Source organism: Scophthalmus maximus, chromosome 5 (assembly GCF_022379125.1).
Source record: "Scophthalmus maximus strain ysfricsl-2021 chromosome 5, ASM2237912v1, whole genome shotgun sequence".
NCBI lineage: Eukaryota > Metazoa > Chordata > Actinopteri > Pleuronectiformes > Scophthalmidae > Scophthalmus > Scophthalmus maximus.
Window position 1 is genome coordinate 26,958,127 of NC_061519.1, and position 19,374 is coordinate 26,977,500.

Genomic DNA, 19,374 nt, shown 5'->3' on the forward strand with positions numbered 1-19,374 from the left:
AAGTATTGCCCCCCCCCCCACGTCCTTTTTTTTTTGTCTGTGTTTTTTTTCCCCACCACATTTCTCTACATCCGACTGAGGAAGTTTTGTCCCCCCGGTCCTTTTTTTGTTTGTTTTTTGTCGGCAGGAAAACGCAAAAACTACTGGATATGTTTCACATCATCTAAGTAATTTGCTTCGTAGTGAAGGCCTCAGGAGTGGTGACAAACAGCTGCAGAGACTTTTTACATTCACAAGAGATTATCATGTTTCTTAAAAACAATGTGAAGTGATGACCACCGTCTGTCTGACGTGCATCAAGTCTAACTTACCTTTATTTACACTGGGACAGAATAAATCTAATAGAACAAGAGTTCAGGCCTCACGTCCACACATTCATGTTCAAGACCATGAATATTAATGCTTTTGCTCTTACAGCAAGTTATTAGATCATAGACACTTGGGAGGCTTCTCTAAACCCACAGATCCCACATAGAGTTCATCACCTTCAGGCTGAGGTTGTGTTTGTGTTTGAAAAGAAACAAAGTCATTATTGCTATGTTCTGTTCTATATGCACAGTATCAAACTGCTCCTCTCACTGGAATGTGAAAAAGCCTGATCACCCTCCGTCTTCTTCCTGCTCTCAAACACAACAAGCTCCACCCTGTCCACAGATTTCCTGGTTCCCTCCCCTTTAGATCTACAAGTTGAAGATGGGTGGAACCAACATGTGGTGAAGTGTCAGAGCTGACAGGCCCCGTTCACTGTGCAGACACATGTTGTTGAGATCAGAGATCAGACTATAGTTCCACTTCTCAGACACTGAAACTCAGACAGTCGTTCGTCACTGAGAGGTGAAATGGCGCAGAAAGGAGTTGAGCTGGAGCAGGAATCCATCTCTTGTTCCATCTGTCTGGATCTACTGAAGGATCCCGTGACTATTCCCTGTGGACACAGCTACTGTATGAGCTGTATTAAAACCCACTGGGACAAAGAGGATGAGAAGAGGATCTACAGCTGCCCTCAGTGTAGACAGACCTTCACACTGAGGCCTGTCCTGGGGAAAAACACCATGTTGGCTGATTTAGTGGAGCAGCTGAAGAAGACTGGACTCCAAGCTGCTCCTGCTGATCACAGCTACGCTGGAGCTGAAGATGTGGCCTGTGATGTTTGTACTGGGAGAAAACTGAAAGCCGTCAAATCCTGTTTGGTTTGTTTGGTCTCTTATTGTGAAAAACACCTCCAGCTTCATTATGATGTTCCTCTGTTAAAGAAGCACAAGCTGGTGGACCCCACCAACAAGCTCCAGGAGAACATCTGCTCTCGTCACGATGAGGTGATGAAGATGTTCTGCCGCACTGATCAGCAGTGTATCTGTTATCTCTGCTCTGTGGACGAACATAAAGGTCACGACACAGTCTCAGCTGCAGCAGAAAGGACCGAGAGGCAGAGAGAGCTCGAGCTGAGTCGACAACAAATCCAGCAGAGAGTCCAGGACAGAGAGAAAGATGTGAAGCTGCTTCAACAGGAGCTGGAGGCTCTCAATGGCTCTGCTGACAAAGCAGTGGAGGACAGTGAGAAGATCTTCATTGAGATGATCCGTCTGGTGGAGAAAAGAAGCTCTGGCGTGAAGCAGCAGATCAGATCCCAGCAGGAAACTGAAGTGAGTCGAGTCAAAGATCTTCAGGAGAAACTGGAGCAGGAGATCACTGAGCTGAAGAGGAAAGACGCTGAACTGAAGCAGCTCTCACACACAGAGGATCACAACCAGTTTCTACACAACTACCCCTCATTGACACCACTCAGTCCGTCTACACACTCATCCAGCATCAACATCCGTCCTCTCAGGTACTTTGAGGCTGTGACAGCAGCTGTGTCAGAGGTCAGAGGTCGACTACAGGACGTCCTGACTGAGTCAGAGACAAACATCTCACTGACAGTGACTCAAGTGGATGTTTCACTGTCACAACCAGAGCCCAAGACCAGAGAGGAATTCTTAACATATTCACAGGAAATCACACTGGATCCAAACACAGCAAACAAACATTTGTTATTATCTGAGGGAAACAGAAAAGTAACAGTAATGACAGAAGAACAGTTTTATTCTAGTCACCCAGACAGATTCACTGATCATCATCAGGTCCTGAGTGGAGAGAGTCTGACTGGACGTTGTTACTGGGAGGTGGAGAGGAGAGGAGACGTTGATGTAGCAGTCGCATACCAGAACATCAGCAGAGCAGGGAACTCATATGAATGTGTATTTGGAGACAATGACAAATCTTGGTCGTTACAATGTTTTGAAAACAGTTATATCTTTTATTACAACAGTATCAACACTCCAGTCTCAGGTCCGGTGTCCTTCAGAGTCGGAGTGTACCTGGATCACAGTGCAGGTGTTCTGTCCTTCTACAGCGTCTCTGACACCATGACTCTCCTCCACAGAGTCCAGACCACATTCACTCAGCCGCTCTGTGCTGGAGTTGCGATTTATTATTATGATTATGGATCCACAGCTGAGTTCTGTAAACTCAAATAGACTTGAGTCATTTAAAGAGCAGTGAGTTAAACTCTGTGTTTAATCCTTTAACTTCTTTTCCCTCAAAGCTCCTTGTTGTTGTTATTGTTGTTGTTGTTGTTGTTGTTGTTGTGACATTTGTGCTCAGCTGTCAGTCAAACACTGTGGGCGGAGCTCTGACGTGTCCTCGTTCGTTGTTGTGTTGATGTTTGAGTTTGTCGAGGTGGAGATGGAGCCGTGGACGATCTCACTGCTCACGATGACGTTCGTTCACCTCGACTGACTTTTCTCCACATGAGAATATAAACGTGTCTGTGCTCTGAACGTCTTGTGGAATATTTGCGTCCATGTGTTTGTACGTTGCTGCGTCTCTTCCACTACATTTGGTTCTGAACAGAGAAATCACCTGACCTTCATTTATCACAGATATTCTGTTCTCACTTTGTGGAGAAAGAAATCTATAATTACATTTACATGATGTTGTTGTTTTCTAAATCAGTGAACAGATAAGTTTCTCTGATGTGTTATAACCTGTAATGATCATAATCAATGAGATGATGTGTTATTGTATTTCTTCATATCTGAGATTGAGGTGAAACAAACTGATTGTGTGGATGAAGTGAATCTGTCCATCAAGTCACTGAACACGAGTCGTTGAACAGACTTTACTGATTAAATGTGTGAACGAACTGAAGGTTTCAATAAAGAATAAAGAATAAACGAAGAAGTTTTCTTTCGTCTTCATTCCAGCATCTCGTTCAAAGCTGATGGAGACAATGTGAAGTGACGAGAGAGAATAACTGAGACGCCACAAAGTCCAGTGATCACGTTCAGAGCAGAAGAACGTTTGTCCGTCAGACTCAGATCACTGAAATACACAAATGCTCTTTTCAACATCCACAGTCTTCTGAGTGAAGTTCAGGTTCACGTGTGACAGCTCAGACACATTCAGGACGACATGAGTTGACATAATAGTAAACAGCACAAGTCTCGGCTCATCCGTCTCTAATCCCTCGTTTCCCTCCAAACTCCGGGCCTCCTCTCCTCGTTGAATCCATGTGATCACACATATTGTTGTTGATATTCTGCCGGAGGCATATTTTCATATCACAGACCTGCACACTGAAGTATTGCCCCCCCCCCCACGTCCTTTTTTTTTTGTCGGCCGGATTACACAAAAACTACTGGACGTGTTTCCATGGAACTTGGTGGACAAATTCTACTTATTCAGTTTTTCCCCTTTCCTCTAGTTTGTTGTAGGTAAAAGGGAGCTCCTCTCCCACACCAGAAAACAATCCTGACGCTCCTGAACGCCTCGTCAGTCGTCCGGACCTGGCTAGTCTGACACGCCCCCGACAAAGCCGGGTTGACCAATCAGGGCAGAGTGGGCTTCACTGGGAGGGAGGGGCCTTAAAGAGACAGGCGTTAACACCAAGTGTTTCAGACGGAGGCTGTGAAAGAGGAGCTGCAGGGAACTGATGCGTTCACTGAACATTAGAGCATGTGAACCGTCTCGAGTCACAACCCAGCTGGTCGAGCTCAGGGGGTTACACTGCTGACCTGAAGGTCAGAGGTCGACTCCCGGTCAGGGCCATCGTGGGCCCTTAGACAAAGCCCGTAAAGCGACTTGCCGATCTCTGATATGTGTCGAAAATGGATGATTGTAAGTCGCTTTGGACAATGAATGTAATGTTTCCCACATCAACATTATGAGCAGAATGTGTCTGTGGCTTTAAATGTTTGGCTCAGATCCGGACCAAGGGACAAATCCAGCATTTGAAAAACACAACAACACTTTCTTCAACATAGCGACACGGACGTGTGCCTGGCCAACAACCAGACTCACAATCCCGTGCGTGACCAACCAGAGTCGCCCGCAGCAGCAAGTTGGCGAAGAAACCCCGTCAGGGACAAGGACAGGTACGAGTCGGGGGAGGACGGTACCTGATGGTCTTGATCATGCTGAGGCCCATCTCCACACAGCAGTGGGCGTGGTCCTGTCGGGGCTCGGGCAGCCCGGACACGCAGTAGTAACAGTCCCCCAGGATCTTGATCCGCAGACAGTGGTTCTCCTGCAACAGAGCCGTCGTGTCAGCCAGCGAGCACAGCAGCGATAAAACATAGTGGAAATATAAGAGGGAACCGTGAGAGTTACTCAATAAACAAGTGACCAGCGGGTCGATCCACTTACATGTGCAAGGCGGTCGAAACGCGCAAAGAGTTCATTCAACATTCGCACCAGCTCCTGCGCCGACAGCGTCGTGGAGAGGTTAGTGAAGCCTTTGACATCTGCGAAAAGAATGCTGAATAAAATATGGAAATGTCACTTTAATATCCAGGTCAGTTGCGCAAAGCCATTCAAAATACTTAATAATGATGATAATGAACAGTCATGCTATTTAAACGTTGTGTTTCTGTGACACTTTAGTTTCACTTTTCAGACAGAAAAAAAAATAATTGAAAAGCTTCTGAAAGTTTCCACAAGCTTTTGGTGCGTTCATGTGGCGTCGGCATTAATTGGAAAGACGAGTTCCCGACATGAAAATTTACACGTGAACAACATCAAGCCCGGCGAAAGTGTTGGTACGCGACTCGCTGAGTTGTTGTTGACGTCACGTATGCAGAAAAGTGTCAGTTGAAAGTAATTGTTAGAAAGTAACGTACAGATTGTATCAATTTTTTTGCCAACATTTATTTGCAATATGTCAATAGGTCACATCTGTTTGTGTCTGTGCATGTCAGGTGACCGACGCTAGTCAGAAAAGTCATTTACTGGCAGTAGCCATGACAACAAGCCAGATAGAACAACACGTTGTTTCCACGTTCCGAACTAAAAGCACATGAACGCACCAAAGTGGGAAAGTCACTTCGCAGCCGCGGACACTGGACTTTCCGAGGAGCACACGAAGTGGGCCGCTGACTTCACGCCTCACCTGACATTCTCGTAGCGGTGGATGTAGATTCTGTGGAACTGGTGCTGGAGGTGTTCGTCCTCTACATTTGTCATGTCGTTGATCATTTCCAAAACTACAAAACGCGGCAGGACCGACAACACCAGTCGCTCCTGCGGGGGAAGAGAAACACGCGTCACTGACCGAATCAACACGTCCTGCAAAATCTCATCGAGTCATTTTTATCACAATCGGCGTGATCGCCCCCTGGTGTCTGGCTGCAGTATAGGTCATAAGCCCCGCCCCCTCCATGTTAGCAGATGTTAACAAATACATTTTTCCAAAGATGGTTTCTGATATTTCTGTCTGCTTTGGTTTGGTTCTCCTCCACCGAGGAGGTTATGTTTTCACCTTCGTGTCCGTTTATTTGTTTTTCAGCAGAAATATGCAAAAAATACAGAACAGATTTCCATGAAACTTGGTGGAAGGATCGGACATGGGTCAAAAAATGTATTTATTAAAAAAAATGTAAACGTTCCATGATATCCATGATTGTGTGCGATATGGCGCAGCATGATGAAACGTACTGACGGTTGTACTGAGTGACGTTCAAGTTCCTTATGTGATGGCGTAAAAACGAGCTGATACTGGCCTGCGATTGGCCGAGCGCATGTACCGGCTCCACGATCACTATAGCGTGCAGACTCTGACGGCGGCGCCCGTAGGTCGTCCGTCTTTATTTCTAGTGGTTTTATAAAGTCTGAAAAAAAATACAGTTTGACATTTCCCAATGCAAATTATCAACGTGTTTTCGCGATACAAGTCATCAACACAAAATCGTCCAGGATGAAGTTCTTCTTCCTGGTTCTGTTTTGAGAAATCAAAGGTTATCGTGCTCAAAAAAAAAGCAAAAGCTCATGTTGTAAGAAGACCTCAGAATTACTGTACTCAAACTCAAAATCCACATTTACTAAAGATTTGGGGCAGAGAGGAATTAAAAGGAGACAACTCCAGGGGGGCGGGGCTTGTAAAAACAAATTACATAAAGGTCTGAGTGGACAAGAAATGAGTAAGAAGACGGGTGAGACTCTGACGCGTCGCTGCAGGATCTGCAGCCGCCTCCACTGACGCTCGTCGGGTTGTGAGAGCAGAACGAACACGGTCGCAGACGGCAGCAGGGCCATGATACTTTATAACAGTCGACTCTCTTCCACATGTACACGTGTACAAACGTGGTCCAATCAGGAGCCTGGAGAAAGGTTACTAACGCTCTCAGTTTGTGAGAAGCTTTTTTTTCAAATGACACAAAACACAGTTTGTTGAGGTCGAAGGGGTCAAGGGGTCGAAACAGGAAGCGCTTCAGTTTTTAATAAAACCACCCGTGACCACGTGGACGGGAGGCGCCCGACGGAACAGGAAGTGACCCTCAGCCGACGGTGTGAACTGTGAGCCGGTGCTGCCATCACGCCTCTTCCTCTTCTTCATCACACCTCTTCCTCTTCTTCATCCTCCTCTTCCTCTTCTTCCTCCCCCTCTTCCTCTTCTTCCTCCTCCTCCTCCTCTTCTTCCTCCTCTCCTTCCTCCTCTCCTTCCTCTTCCTCCTCCTCTCCTTCGTCTTCCTCTTCCTCTTCTTCATCACGCCTCTTCCTCTTCTTCATCACGCCTCTTCCTCTTCTTCATCCTCCTCTTCCTCTTCTTCCTCCTCCTCTTCTCCTCTTCCTCTTCTTCCTCCTCCTCTTCCTCTTCTTCCTCCTCTCCCTCCTCCTCCTCTTCCTCTCCTTCCTCCTCCTCTTCCTCTCCTTCGTCTTCCTCTTCCTCTCCTTCATCCTCCTCTTCCTCTTCTTCCTCCTCCTCTTCTCCTCTTCCTCTTCTTCCTCCTCCTCTTCCTCTTCTTCCTCCTCCTCTTCCTCTTCTTCCTCCTCTCCCTCCTCCTCCTCTTCCTCTCCTTCCTCCTCCTCTTCCTCTCCTTCCTCTTCCTCTTCTTCCTCCTCCTCTTCCTCCGAGCTCAGCCTCAGCGGTGAATTCCCCCAAAGTGAGGCTCCAGACGGACAAGCGCGCCAGTGGAGCGTCGCTAATGTGTCGGCAGCCGCGTCGCCACCGATCGCTCCGGGGTTTTGTTGGTGGAGGTGCGCTGCAAGAAATGTGGGGTGTTGTGTTTTTTTCGACGGAGTCGTCTTGAACGCAAGCAGTGAAGATCGACGCTGGAATTACTAATCTCTGAACAACTCTTCATGAACCATATTGATATTCGTATCTTTGAGTTTCCTCCATCTTTATCTCACTGCCTTTCTCTCCGGTTAAACATGATTGATTGTAGATTTACAGTTTAATGTCGAGTCGCAGTTACAGTTGTTTTTCACAAGGGTTTGACAAGCGCACCTTGGAAACGTAGATCGGAATCAACAATTCTTCATTCCTACATATCAGCATCGGCCCCCAGATTTTATTTCATCACTTTATTGTCTCTTGATAATCCCCATGAGGTGTCGATCTCATTATCCTCATGACATCAACACTTGCTCGGTAAAAAGTAAGAAATCGTTTATAATGAACCATTTTTTTTGTTCTTTTAAAGAATACTATTTAATTTCATCATTTGAATGAACTAAAATGAACAAATCCCTCGTTTGATTCTCGTCTCAAAACATTTAAAGTCAAACTGCGTCTGTGGTGAACACTTTTTGCAGCGTGGCCCCCGTTAATGGCCACAGCAGAGTGTGCGTGTGTGTGTGTGTGTGCGCGTGTGTGTGCGTGTGCGTGTGTGCGTGTGCGTGTGTGCGTGTGCGTGTGTGCGTGTGCGTGTGCGTGTGTGTGTGTGCGTGTGCGTGTGTGCGTGTGCGTGTGCGTGTGTGTGTGTGCGTGTGTGTGTGCGTGTGCGTGTGTGTGTGCGTGTGTGCGTGTGTGTGTGCGTGCGTGTGTGTGTTTTTGCTCCACTGGACACTCTCTCTGGTTTGGACAGACGAGAGCCAGCGGACTCTGTGTCACATTCGCTCTGAAAGTCGTTAGCGCATTAGCTGGATTTTGGGCCGCGGAGCTTCGGAGCCTCCGGCGGCTCAGTGACAACTTCCATCTTCGTTGAGAGGAAACACTCTGCTCCTCCGCTGTCGTCGTCGCCGTCGGCAACTCTGGAATCAGCAAACGGGGAGATGAGAGGGTCGCCGACAGAACAGTGAGTCACCTGAAGCCCGTGAGGCCAAAAGATTTAAAACAGGGAGGACGTCCAAAACGTTTTTAACGGGAAAAGACTTAGCGTGACGTTGAGGGGCGGTAGGAGATTCTAAAGGAAACACGTTTATTTACGTGGCCGGTGCGTCGGACTCACGTACCCGAGGTCGCGGGTTCGGGCCCGGTCAGAGCAGTGACATCACGACAACAAGCTCTCTCCAGGACCGTGTACTGGCCCTTTAACGTGCCAAAGCAGCAATTATCAATAGTCACCAAATTTCTCTCCGATATGCTTCGTCGTAGAACACTAGTTATGGACGTTATCTTACGTTAAGTCGCGTTAAGCCTTTTTCCTTATAACGGGCTTCTATTGGGGAAAACGCTTGACGTACGATAACGTCCATAATTATAGGATTTATAGGAGAGAAATTTGGTGATTATTGATTATCGCTGCTTTTAGTCACGTTAAGCCTTTAACAAACGTCCCTTTAAAAGAATAAAGAACGTTGCGTCGCTGCAGCTCATCGTCTTCCACGTCCGTCGGATGGTGTTCGTGTTGCTCTGGGACAAAGTCGGAGCGAGGGGGTTCGTTCGAAGCCGAGTCGTGCCCACGCAGCCTTGTACCATTATCCCTCGGTTCATTTGTTGTTGCGTGAGCCACAGGGACGTTATGTACGAGGTTATCCACATCACGTCATCTCTACGTCCACGTGTGGGCAAAGGATCGGCTCGCATGGAGGCGATCGCTGCAGGAAACGCGACCCCGTCAGAGCTTCCTGTGGCTTCTCCGAACCTCATCGTCCGGCCCGCCACGTAGACAAGGCTCACGATCCGTGTGTGTGTGTGTGTGTGTGTGTGTGTGTGTCCACCACTCTGTTGCACAGTTTGTGTGGCAGCACTAGATCGATGCAGCGTCCATGTTGTTCCATTGTCTGTCTGCCCCTCGCGGTCTCATTAGCTTCACGGCTAACGTCCGGCTAGACATTTCTGCATGTTGAGTCTAGTTGTGAGGTCGGTCGGCCCTTTGTCCTAAGTCTACAGAGACGGAGCGTTTCTGCGGAGACAGACGTCAAACACACCCACAGGGACGCCATGCACTGACCACCTGTTGATCTGCTCTAACGAACCAGAAATCGAAGCTCTTGTCACAAATACTTCTGCTCAAGATCTCCTCAAAGAAAAGGCAACACTGATGCGTCGCACGACGCTTCACAGGCAGCGCGCTCGGGCGCCACGGGCAGCTCCGTCGCGTCGGCCTGTTCCAACTCACCTGCCGCTGATTTTCCGTCTCGAGTCGCAGTCGGGCCTCGATGCAGCGCCGCGTCTCCAGGAAGGCCTGGCGCTGAGCGCGGTCCGACAGGTAGCTGATGAAGATCCCCGCAGTGTTCATGCACATGAACAACACAGCCTGAGCCGCGACCTGCGGACACGCAGAGAGACAGAGAAACATCTTTTATGTTCTTTCAGTTCACGGAGAACATTCAGAGGTGAAGCCCGGATCGCAAACAAACGAGTCACAGGGTTCACAAGCAGCGAGACGCTCAGTCACGCCACCAGGGGGCAGTTGAACTCACACGCTCCATCCATCTCTGTATTTGAGGTTAATTGTCATATTCATTCAACAGTTGTGAAATGATTAGAGCTGCAACAGTTAATAGATAAATTGATTAGTAATGACGACTAAATTAGTCAACAACTATTTTGGTAATCGATTAACCGTATCAAGTAGTTTTTATTTTTTTCATAATTCTCTGATTTCAGCTTCTTAAATATGAATATGAATATATGAATCCATGAGCCTCGGTAGATCCCTTCTTCACGGAACCGGCTCAGTGACACACACATCAATTAAACACGTCCGTGACTCAGAAGTACACAATAATATGTTCTACACCCGAGCAGCAGAGCTGATGTAACAGTCTGCAACATCAACGTCCTGCTCAGCTGCTCGAGGGATTTTACCAGCGCCTGGGCTTCCCCCTCCTCCCCCCCCCCTCCTTCTCCCCCTCCTCCTTCTCCTCCCCCTCCTCTTCATCATCCCTATCATCTTCCCCCTCCTCCTTCTCCCCATCCTCCTCCTCCTCCTCTTCCTCCCCCTCCTCTTCATCATACCTATCATCTTCCGCCTCCTCCTTCTCCCCCTCCTCCTTCTCCCCCTCCTCCTCCCCCTCCTCTTCCTTCTCCCCCTCCTCCTCCTCCTCATCCTCCTCCTCCTCCTCCTCCTCTTCATCTTCATCCTCCTCCTCCCCATCATCCTCCTCCTCCTCCTCCTCCTCCCGCTCCTCCTCTTCCTCCCCATCCTCCTCCCCCTCATCATCCTCCTCCTCTTCCTCCCTCTCCTCTTCATCATCCCCATCATCTTCCTCCTCTCCTCCTCCCGCTCTACATGACGCAAGAGTTGGAACAGGTTGGCTGAGAGTTTGACACACACACACACACACACACACACACACACACACACACACACACACACACACACTGTAACACACTTTAACACACACACACACACACACACACACACACACACACACACACACACACACACACACACACACACACACACACACACACACACACACACACACACACACACACACACACACACACACACACACACACACACTTCGAATTATAAGATGTCGAATTGAAATTACTTATAAGCCCAAATTGGTAAGAGTGAAACAGTGTTTATCTGTGGTGCTCTCATGGGGGCGAAGCGGTGTGAGTGTGTGTGTGTGAGAGTGTGTGTGAGTGTGTGTGTGAGAGTGTGTGTGAGAGTGTGTGTGTGTGTGTGTGTGTGTGTGTGTGTGTGTGTGCTGAGTTATTCCAGTCACAGACGAGTCAGGACAGGTCCTGAACATCTGCTACCATCCCTCGGTTTCCAGAAGTCAATGTGAACAGTTTTTGATCTTTGCTCCGCGTCTGCAGGCGTCTGATGAAATGTTATGGATCAATAAGTCCTGATCACCAGTGACGAGGGGTTTGGTTTGGTGGCTTTGTGCTTTTAAACGAGTACGTTTCCTCAAATGTGAGTCTGACTGCGTTTCATACCTTCATGACCTGAAGCAGAAACACACTCGTCAACGTCTCAAGACGGAGCTCAGGGGTTCGGAATGAGTTCATGATGAAGATGAAACAAATAAATAGATAAATAGATAAATAGATGAAGTCAGCTGCAGGCGGAATCAAACCTGTCCTGCATCATGTTCATTTCCAAAGAGTGAATTCCATCAGTAGAAACTGGAGCCCGACCGATATTATCCACCTTTAAAAAGCTCAGTTTTTACATCTGAGGTCAAATCAATGTGTATTTCCAACACGAGCTCGTTGGGGCTCCTCCCCCTCAGCCTGGGACGCTCCGAGCGATGGAGGCGATGGAGATGAGATCCGTCATCGGTCTCCTGCTCCTCTGAGAAGAGACGCGGCTCTTCTTCCCGCTCTCACACTCGAGGCCGGATTGTGTCACAGGCGATGGGAAATAAAGAAAAACCTGGAACAGACAGTTCAGTGTCCGTGGCAGAGAGAGATGCTCTGAAGAGCGTGGAGAGGACGTCTCCTGATTTCTGTTTGCTCTGTGAAGAGAGAGAGAGTCGGCGTTGTTCCGAGGGGCCTTTTCCTCGATCGCCCGCAGGTCGGGGCCCCGGCGCCGCTTCCTGGGGAAAACCTTTGATTCCCGAATAGAGGCGATGAATTACTTTGCTTGTCAAATATATATATAGATATATATATATCTATATATATAACAAACCCTTATTACAAATAAATGTAAGTGATGTTTGACATTCTACAGTTTAACCATAAACTGTATTATGAATGGCAAAAACAAAAACAAAACAAACAGATGTAAAGAACTTGAATTAAGAAAATGTAAATCTTCTGTTTCACAAATCATACGACCTATGCAGGCAGGGGTGTCCACATACTTTTGCCCAGGATGTTAGCAAAAGGAAAATCATGCGGTAATCATGAGTGTTTTTCACATTCAAAACTGAATATGTGTGTGTGTGGGAGTATCAACACACACACACACACACGCACACACACACACACACACACACACACTCCCCCGAGGCTCTTCAGTGTATCCGAGGAGCCTCCCGGTGCGTTACGGTGTGTTACTGTGTGTTGTTGTGAATCTCTCCCAGGACGCCATCAGCGCGCTGATTCAATTTCTCGCTCGCGCCCCGAAGGCCTCTGCTCCTCCCACGGAGACGGGAATTAAAAACCCCATAAGCTGCGGCGGCGGCGGCGGCGGCGGCTGTGGCAGCGTCCATGTTGTTTTGGAAAAGAGTGGCGGTGGCGGCGGCGCGGAGGCCGCGGACGCTGCTGCTCATTACGGGGGAAACGCCAGTGATGTGGATGATTTTAACAAGGCCTCATTAAGAGCAAGAGGCTCAGCTTCACAAAACAGCCACACGGAAAATAATCAGGCGGGGCTAATAATAGTCATGATTATCATAATGTTTTCAATGGGATTCAAGGACGAGGAAAAGTGACGTTCTAAACACACGTCTGCTGTCGGCTACAAGTCTCTCACGTTTAATAAGCACAAAGATCATACGACCTTGAGAACGCACGTCACAAAAAACACTCAACTCCCACGTGGTCGTGAGCTCCAATTAAACCTCAGCGTACGTGTCCGTTAATTTGGAAAATGACTTCACTTGCTCCGTCGAATTCAGGGTCAAATAGATTTTAGAGCCTGTTCACAAATAATTCCAAAGTCTGTGGCTTTAAAATCCGCCTGTTGTGAAATTTAAAGCTACAGTGTGTAATATTTAGAAGAACTTGGGTTAAATATAGTCACATGAGGTGGAGCGACCTCCGTGTGAGTCTCCATGTTTCTACGTCCTGTTGAAGACGCTTGTTGAACTAAATGTCCAGAACACGTCGCGTTCACGTTGAATTTTCAGACGCTGATGGAAACAGGAAATGGAATCGGCGGTGCGCCGCCATAAAGTGTCCCCTGTCGGTCGCTCGGTTGGTTGCGGTTTGAGAGCAACTGCGACGGAGACGATTCAAACCTGTCGGCTCTCATGTTGCACTGCGGCTCAAAGTCCAAAAATAGTTTCTACTATCAAAGTTCCTTCTCGACCTCGGGGATCCGTCCGTCTGTGCTCCGAATTTGAAACCCCCCGACGAGCGGCCTATATGCGACTCGTTACCATGACAACGGTGTGATGTCATCGGGCGCAGGCGGCTCGGTCGATGTTTCTATCGAGACGCTGTGAACGAGCAGCGGCACGACGGCACAGTCAGAGGAGAGCGTTATGAATACATAAGTCATACATTGAGTCTACTTGTGAGCTCCCATCGTGAGTCCAAGTGAACGTTGGTGCCACGGCTGACGAGATGTTCCTCATGATGGACGGACGGAAAACGAAAGAAGGTGATCTGCTCCGACCGAGGCCGTCGCCGAACCACCAGATGATGAACTTATGTATTTTAATACCCAAGCTTTTCCATCCTCCTATCAGAAACCAGCATCTTTCTTCTGTGGTGATGAAAAAGGTTTGACTGGTGACGATTTACACTTTTACTTTTAGGTCAAATAAATTGTTTATTTTCCTAATTCAAGTTCTTTTTATGTTTCTAGTTATTTATGATCAAGTTTATGGTTCTTTGTCACAAAGTTACAAATATATATATATATATATATATACATACATATACAAATATATATATTATATATATACACCATATATATGCCGATGTATCGGTATCCTAAATCTTGTGCTCCCTACTATCCTTATCAGCATCGCCCCCCCAAAATCCATATAGGTCAGTCTGTAATACATGTGTATATATATATATGTGTGTGTGTATATATACATATCCAAATAAAAATCAGGATCTAGTGTATTTAAATGAGACAGTTTGAGTTCTACTGAAACATTCTAGTTGTGAACCACAGAAATCCGACCCAGTGGATCGCAGCATGTCAAATGAATCGTAATGAAGACCTCGCTCGTTTATCATTTCAGATTGTATGATTATTAAAACAAAATCCACAGAGAACTGCGGATGAGGCGGTACGGAAGACGTTACCGAGATCAGAGGCTCGTTTGACTGTCAAACAGTTTTCACGTCGCCGCGTCAGACTGATGGCAGCTTCTCTTCGCACCTCCGGTGTCGCAGCCGGGCGCGTTCCTCGGGCTCGCGGTGTAAATTGGACCGAGGTGACAGGAGGATGTGTGTGTGTGTGTGTGTGTGTGTGTGTGTGTGTGTGTGTGTGTTGATGGACACCAATATGTTCTGAATATGTTATCGGGCGGCAGGATGACGAAGCGCCACGCAGCCAACACACTCTGAAAACGGCTCGTGCCACTTTGGCGACTGTGAGTATCGTGGTACTGGTGCTCAGAGGTAACTGGCACCATACGACGCTACTGTCTGAACTGTACAGTATTTACATTTGATCGCTCTTCTTCATGCACTTCATTTCAGATGTACTCGTGCCCTCTTACGGCCTAAACGCCACAAAGGTTTTGGCAGTGGTTCATATTAGAACTGTTCCTCAGTCTTGTGATGATCCTCACGCATGAAACATTTCAGTCATAATAATCCAATTATAAAAACCATGATCAACTCCGCCGAAGAGCAGACAAGAACTACTGAACAGATTTCCACGAAACTTGGTGGAAGGACGGGACATGGGCCAAGAAAGAGCCCATTCAGTTCTGGTGCAGATTTTCTGTTTTTCTAAAAACCTAATTAAAATAGTACTTTTGATCTATTTGACATCGTGGCACTAGTTAAAGGAACAGTACGCGGCTTCACTGCAACAGCACTGACGTCCGCATGCCGTTAGGAATGGGGTGAGGAGTTGGAACCTCCGGAGGAAGAACTTCAAACTGTGTTTGTAGTATCGCAGTATAGCCCCCTGTTGTGGCCTCTTCGCCCGAGCATGTGATCCTGACATTTCCCCGCAGCTCGTCTCTCTCACGTCACTCCGCGGACGTAGCGTCTTGTTTCTCCCTCCGGGCGAGAGGCAGGACGAGGCGCAGAAAGCGGCCATTGTGGCCGAGCTCCACCAGACCCGTCGCTGCTGAGGCCTGATGGTCACCGACACACACTGTACATTCGACTCGGGGATATTCTCCCTCCACATTTTTCTGAGGTGGCCGCTGTATTTGTATTTGATGTCGCTGGAGGGAATTCAAGATTTACACCTCAGCACACGAGAGCTCCTCCTTTTTGTGAAGAAGAAGGATCGGTCCAGTATCGGTATGAGGGGCCGTCACTGACATAATTCACTTTTTCGCCACCGATCCAGATTCCAGAGTCTGATGTTTTATATGAATCATAGATAAGTCACAGGGCGGCACGGTGGCGTAGTGGTCAGCAAGAAGGGTCTGGGTTCGAGTCCCGGTTCAAACCAACCAGGGCCTCTCTGTGTGGAGTTTGTATGTTCTCCCCGTGTATGCGTGGGTTCTCTCCGGGTTCTCCAGCTTCCTCCCACAGTCCAGAGACATGAGAATGGGGTCAGGTTCATTGGAGACTCTGAATTGACCGTAGGTGTGAATGTGAGAGTGAATGGTTGTTTGTCTCTGTATGTGGCCCTGTGATAGGCTGGAGACCTGTCCAGGGTGAACCCCGCCTCTCGCCCTATGTCAGCTGGGATTGGCTCCACCCCCCGCGACCCCTGATGGATGAAGCGGTAGATGATGGATGGATGGATAAATATGTCAATGCAATTTTTAAGCCAAGAGCCAAAATGTTGCAACTCAAAATAATTGATTCATTATTCAATAACAATGACTCCTTCATAACTGTTGAACTCATTGATCTCTACTGACTAGTCGTTGGTGATGTCCACACCTACACCGGTTTGCATGTGAAGCCTCCTTAACCTACAGTTCGATGGCATTTAAACTGATATCATTTTGTTTTGTCCGGTGTTTATAGTTCATTGGTGCATATGGAGCTAAATCAGGGCCAAAGGTTTTGTTAATGCGAAAAAATTATTTTCAACTGAAAGTTCACGTTTTGATCTTGAACTTTAAAAACTAAGTGTAGGAAAAGTTTCTTCACATCAAATATTGTTTTTGATTCAACTCTGGAATTCTTTTGAAAGAATTGTTTATTTAATTTTTTCACTTTCAAAAATATTTTGGTATCTGTGGTTGTTTTTTTTATTCAGTTGCAAATGTTATGTTTTCAGATTCAAATCACTTTTTTTCAGTGTCTTTCATACACTTAGTTTTATTTTGAACACAGTGGTTTATTTTTCAAAGTTCAAGATCAAAACGTGAACTTAACTTACTTTTTTTTCGCATTAACACAACATAAGGCCCTGATTTAGCTCCATAGCTGCACCTTCCACACAGTCAATGAAGTGCGAGCTGTCATGTCGTCCATCTTTATCCACAGTCATCTGTCAGTCACCAAGATGAAAGATCGGCTGCAGAGCTGCAACAGTTAATTCATGAAGCGATTCGTAATCTACTACTAAACTAATCGCCAACTATTTTGATCATCGATTAATTGGTTCAAGTAGTTTTTATGAACAAAAATAGTCAAATTTCTCTGATTTCATCTTCTTCCATGTGAACATGTTCTGGTTTCTTTGCTCCTCTGTGACAGTGAACTGAAGATCTTCGGTGTGAGGACGAAACGAAACATCATGTTGGTGGTTTGTGAAACATTTCTTCACCATTTTATGACATTTGATGGACCAAACAACTAATCGAGAAAATAATCCGACAGATTAACGGATAATTAAAATGATCTTTAGTTGCGGACCTAATCAGTAGTGATGTAGAACCTCCATCAGTTTTCAGTCGGATCTGAAAGAGGATGCAGATTTTTCTGCTGCCGCAGCCGGAGGACGAGATCCAGGCTCGGGCTCGAAGGCCACAAGCCTGAAAAAGGAAAGAATTGCTCTTTGATGGACAAATCAATACGCGGCGCCGCCACAGAGGCAACAAACAGCTTGAGACAACGTTTAACAGCTTCAATTAAGGTCGGCGGTCTGGACGGTTCCGGGAAAAGCCGTATCCCAGGTGGGCCAATGGACAACCACAGAACCAACTTCTCTTTCTGGAGTAATATCTCCGTTCACGCCCGTTCATCTTCGGCAGGGTTGTGAGAAGTGCTGAGGTGGAGAACGGTGACGGCGAAAGGAGAAGGCACCTGCTGTTTTTCCACGTTTCAAACAGATAACAGTAATCCAACAGTAACCTCATTAAACGCTGACCCCAGAGGCGAGCGCTGGACGCCGCTGCTGCCGGCTGGAGCCCGTGACTATGAATAGCTCTCAGCTGGGGGGGGGGGGGTGATAATCCTGTCTGGAATCATCCTCAATGTGAAGAATAAGCTGAAAATCACCCCCCGACTCCGGGTTTAACGACCTCCGTCAATATGCTCTCAAGTGTCGCTGCGTTTCAGAGCCACCTCACAATTTATTATGATAAATATGGTCTAGAGTTCTGGATCCAACTGATCCTCAACCTCCAACTCCCAAACTCCTGAAATCCAACAAAATCCACAGCGCGTGTCCAGTTCAGCCTGGAGAGCGGAGTCCTGAAGCCTGTTTTCCGTTTCCTGTTGCGTGTGTTACGTGGAACCGGGGGAACGAGGTCGTGTGGTGACTCCTGACTCGATGAAGACGGACGGATCTCTGAACTGACGCGGTGACGCAGAACATGTGTCCCCTGACCCCTGACCCCTGACCCCTGCTCGTTATTCAGCGCGTTTGACCTCTGAGACCTCGTCGGAGAGGTCCTGGGGTCGGGCCGGTCACCAGCCCCCCCTCCATGAAAGAAAGAGCTGATTTGCGCGAGATAACCTCTGGACGCAGCCTCGAGCCGCCGAGTGTGACGGACACCGAGGAGCTGATGACAGTGACATCATGTTAGTCGGAGCGGGCAAAGTCTCCCTCCGATACTTTTCATACTTTAAACCTTTCAACCGTCTGCACAGAGAACCTGTTCTGGGGCCACGTGACTCTACCAACGCCGGATGAAAATCCCAATCCGAGCTAAAACCTTCCTCGACAAATACCAGGAAGAATTTCTGCGAACTCCAACCCAGTGAATCACGAGGGAGACGCCGGGCGGCCATGTTGATCCTGACGCGGTTGCCGTGGCGACCTTCGAGGCCCGGTTGTCATTGAGACGTCGCTGCGTCTCGTTCTTCAGACTCTGACTGCATCCTTTACCTCCCCATCCTTCCTCCTCCTCCTCCTCATCCTCCTGCTCATCCTCCTCCTCCTAATCCTCCTCCTCATCCTCCTCCTCCTCACCCTCCTCACCCTCCTCATCGTCCTCACCCTCCTCACCCTCCTCCTCCTCATCCTCCTCCTCACCCTCCTCCTCCTCCTCACCCTCCTCCTCCTCATCCTCCTCCTCACCCTCCTCCTCCTCCTCACCCTCCTCATCCTCCTCCTCACCCTCCTCACCCTCCACATCCTCCTCCTCCTAGCCCTCCTCCTCCTCCTCCTCCTCACCCTCCTCATCCTCCTCCTCAACCTCCTCCTCACCCTCCACACCCTCCTCCTCACCCTCCACACCCTCCTCCTCCTCCTCACCCTCCTCCTCCTCCTCATCCTCCTCACCCTCCTCACCCTCCTCCTCCTCCTCACCCTCCTCACCCTCCTCCTCCTCCTCACCCTCCTCACTCTCCTCATCCTCCTCACCCTCCTCCTCACCCTCCTCATCCTCCTCCTCACCCTCCTCATCCTCCTCCTCATCCTCCTCCTCACCCTCCTCACCCTCCTCCTCCCCCTCCTCCTCACTCTCCTCATCCTCCTCCTCACCCTCCTCACCCTCCTCCTCACCCTCCTCCCCCTCCTCCTCACTCTCCTCATCCTCCTCCTCACC

At 48.1% G+C, this 19,374-nt stretch overlaps 2 protein-coding genes across 3 annotated transcripts in view; one reads left to right on the forward strand and one right to left on the reverse strand.

Annotated features, from left to right (window-relative positions):
- Positions 1-19,374, reverse strand: part of adcy8 (adenylate cyclase 8 (brain)) — a 67,316-nt gene that overhangs the window by 38,158 nt on the left and 9,784 nt on the right. For both annotated transcript variants that reach the window (XM_047332258.1, XM_035634116.2), the window contains exons 2-5: positions 9,822-9,971; positions 5,429-5,559; positions 4,687-4,798; positions 4,440-4,567 (exon numbers count right to left, since the gene is read on the reverse strand). In XM_047332258.1, the coding sequence (XP_047188214.1) occupies positions 4,440-4,567; positions 4,687-4,798; positions 5,429-5,559; positions 9,822-9,971 (521 nt within the window). The remainder of the gene's footprint in view (positions 1-4,439; positions 4,568-4,686; positions 4,799-5,428; positions 5,560-9,821; positions 9,972-19,374) is intronic.
- On the forward strand, positions 785-3,219 carry LOC124850038 (tripartite motif-containing protein 16-like). Its single transcript, XM_047332261.1, has one exon. The coding sequence runs from the start codon at positions 840-842 to the stop codon at positions 2,514-2,516; it is 1,677 nt and encodes a 558-aa protein (XP_047188217.1). The 5' UTR covers positions 785-839; the 3' UTR covers positions 2,517-3,219.

What these genes read in the sequence shown, in the direction of transcription:
- LOC124850038 (XM_047332261.1), top strand. Translation starts at nt 840, where the DNA reads ATGGCGCAGAAAGGAGTTGAGCTGGAGCAGGAATCCATCTCTTGTTCC.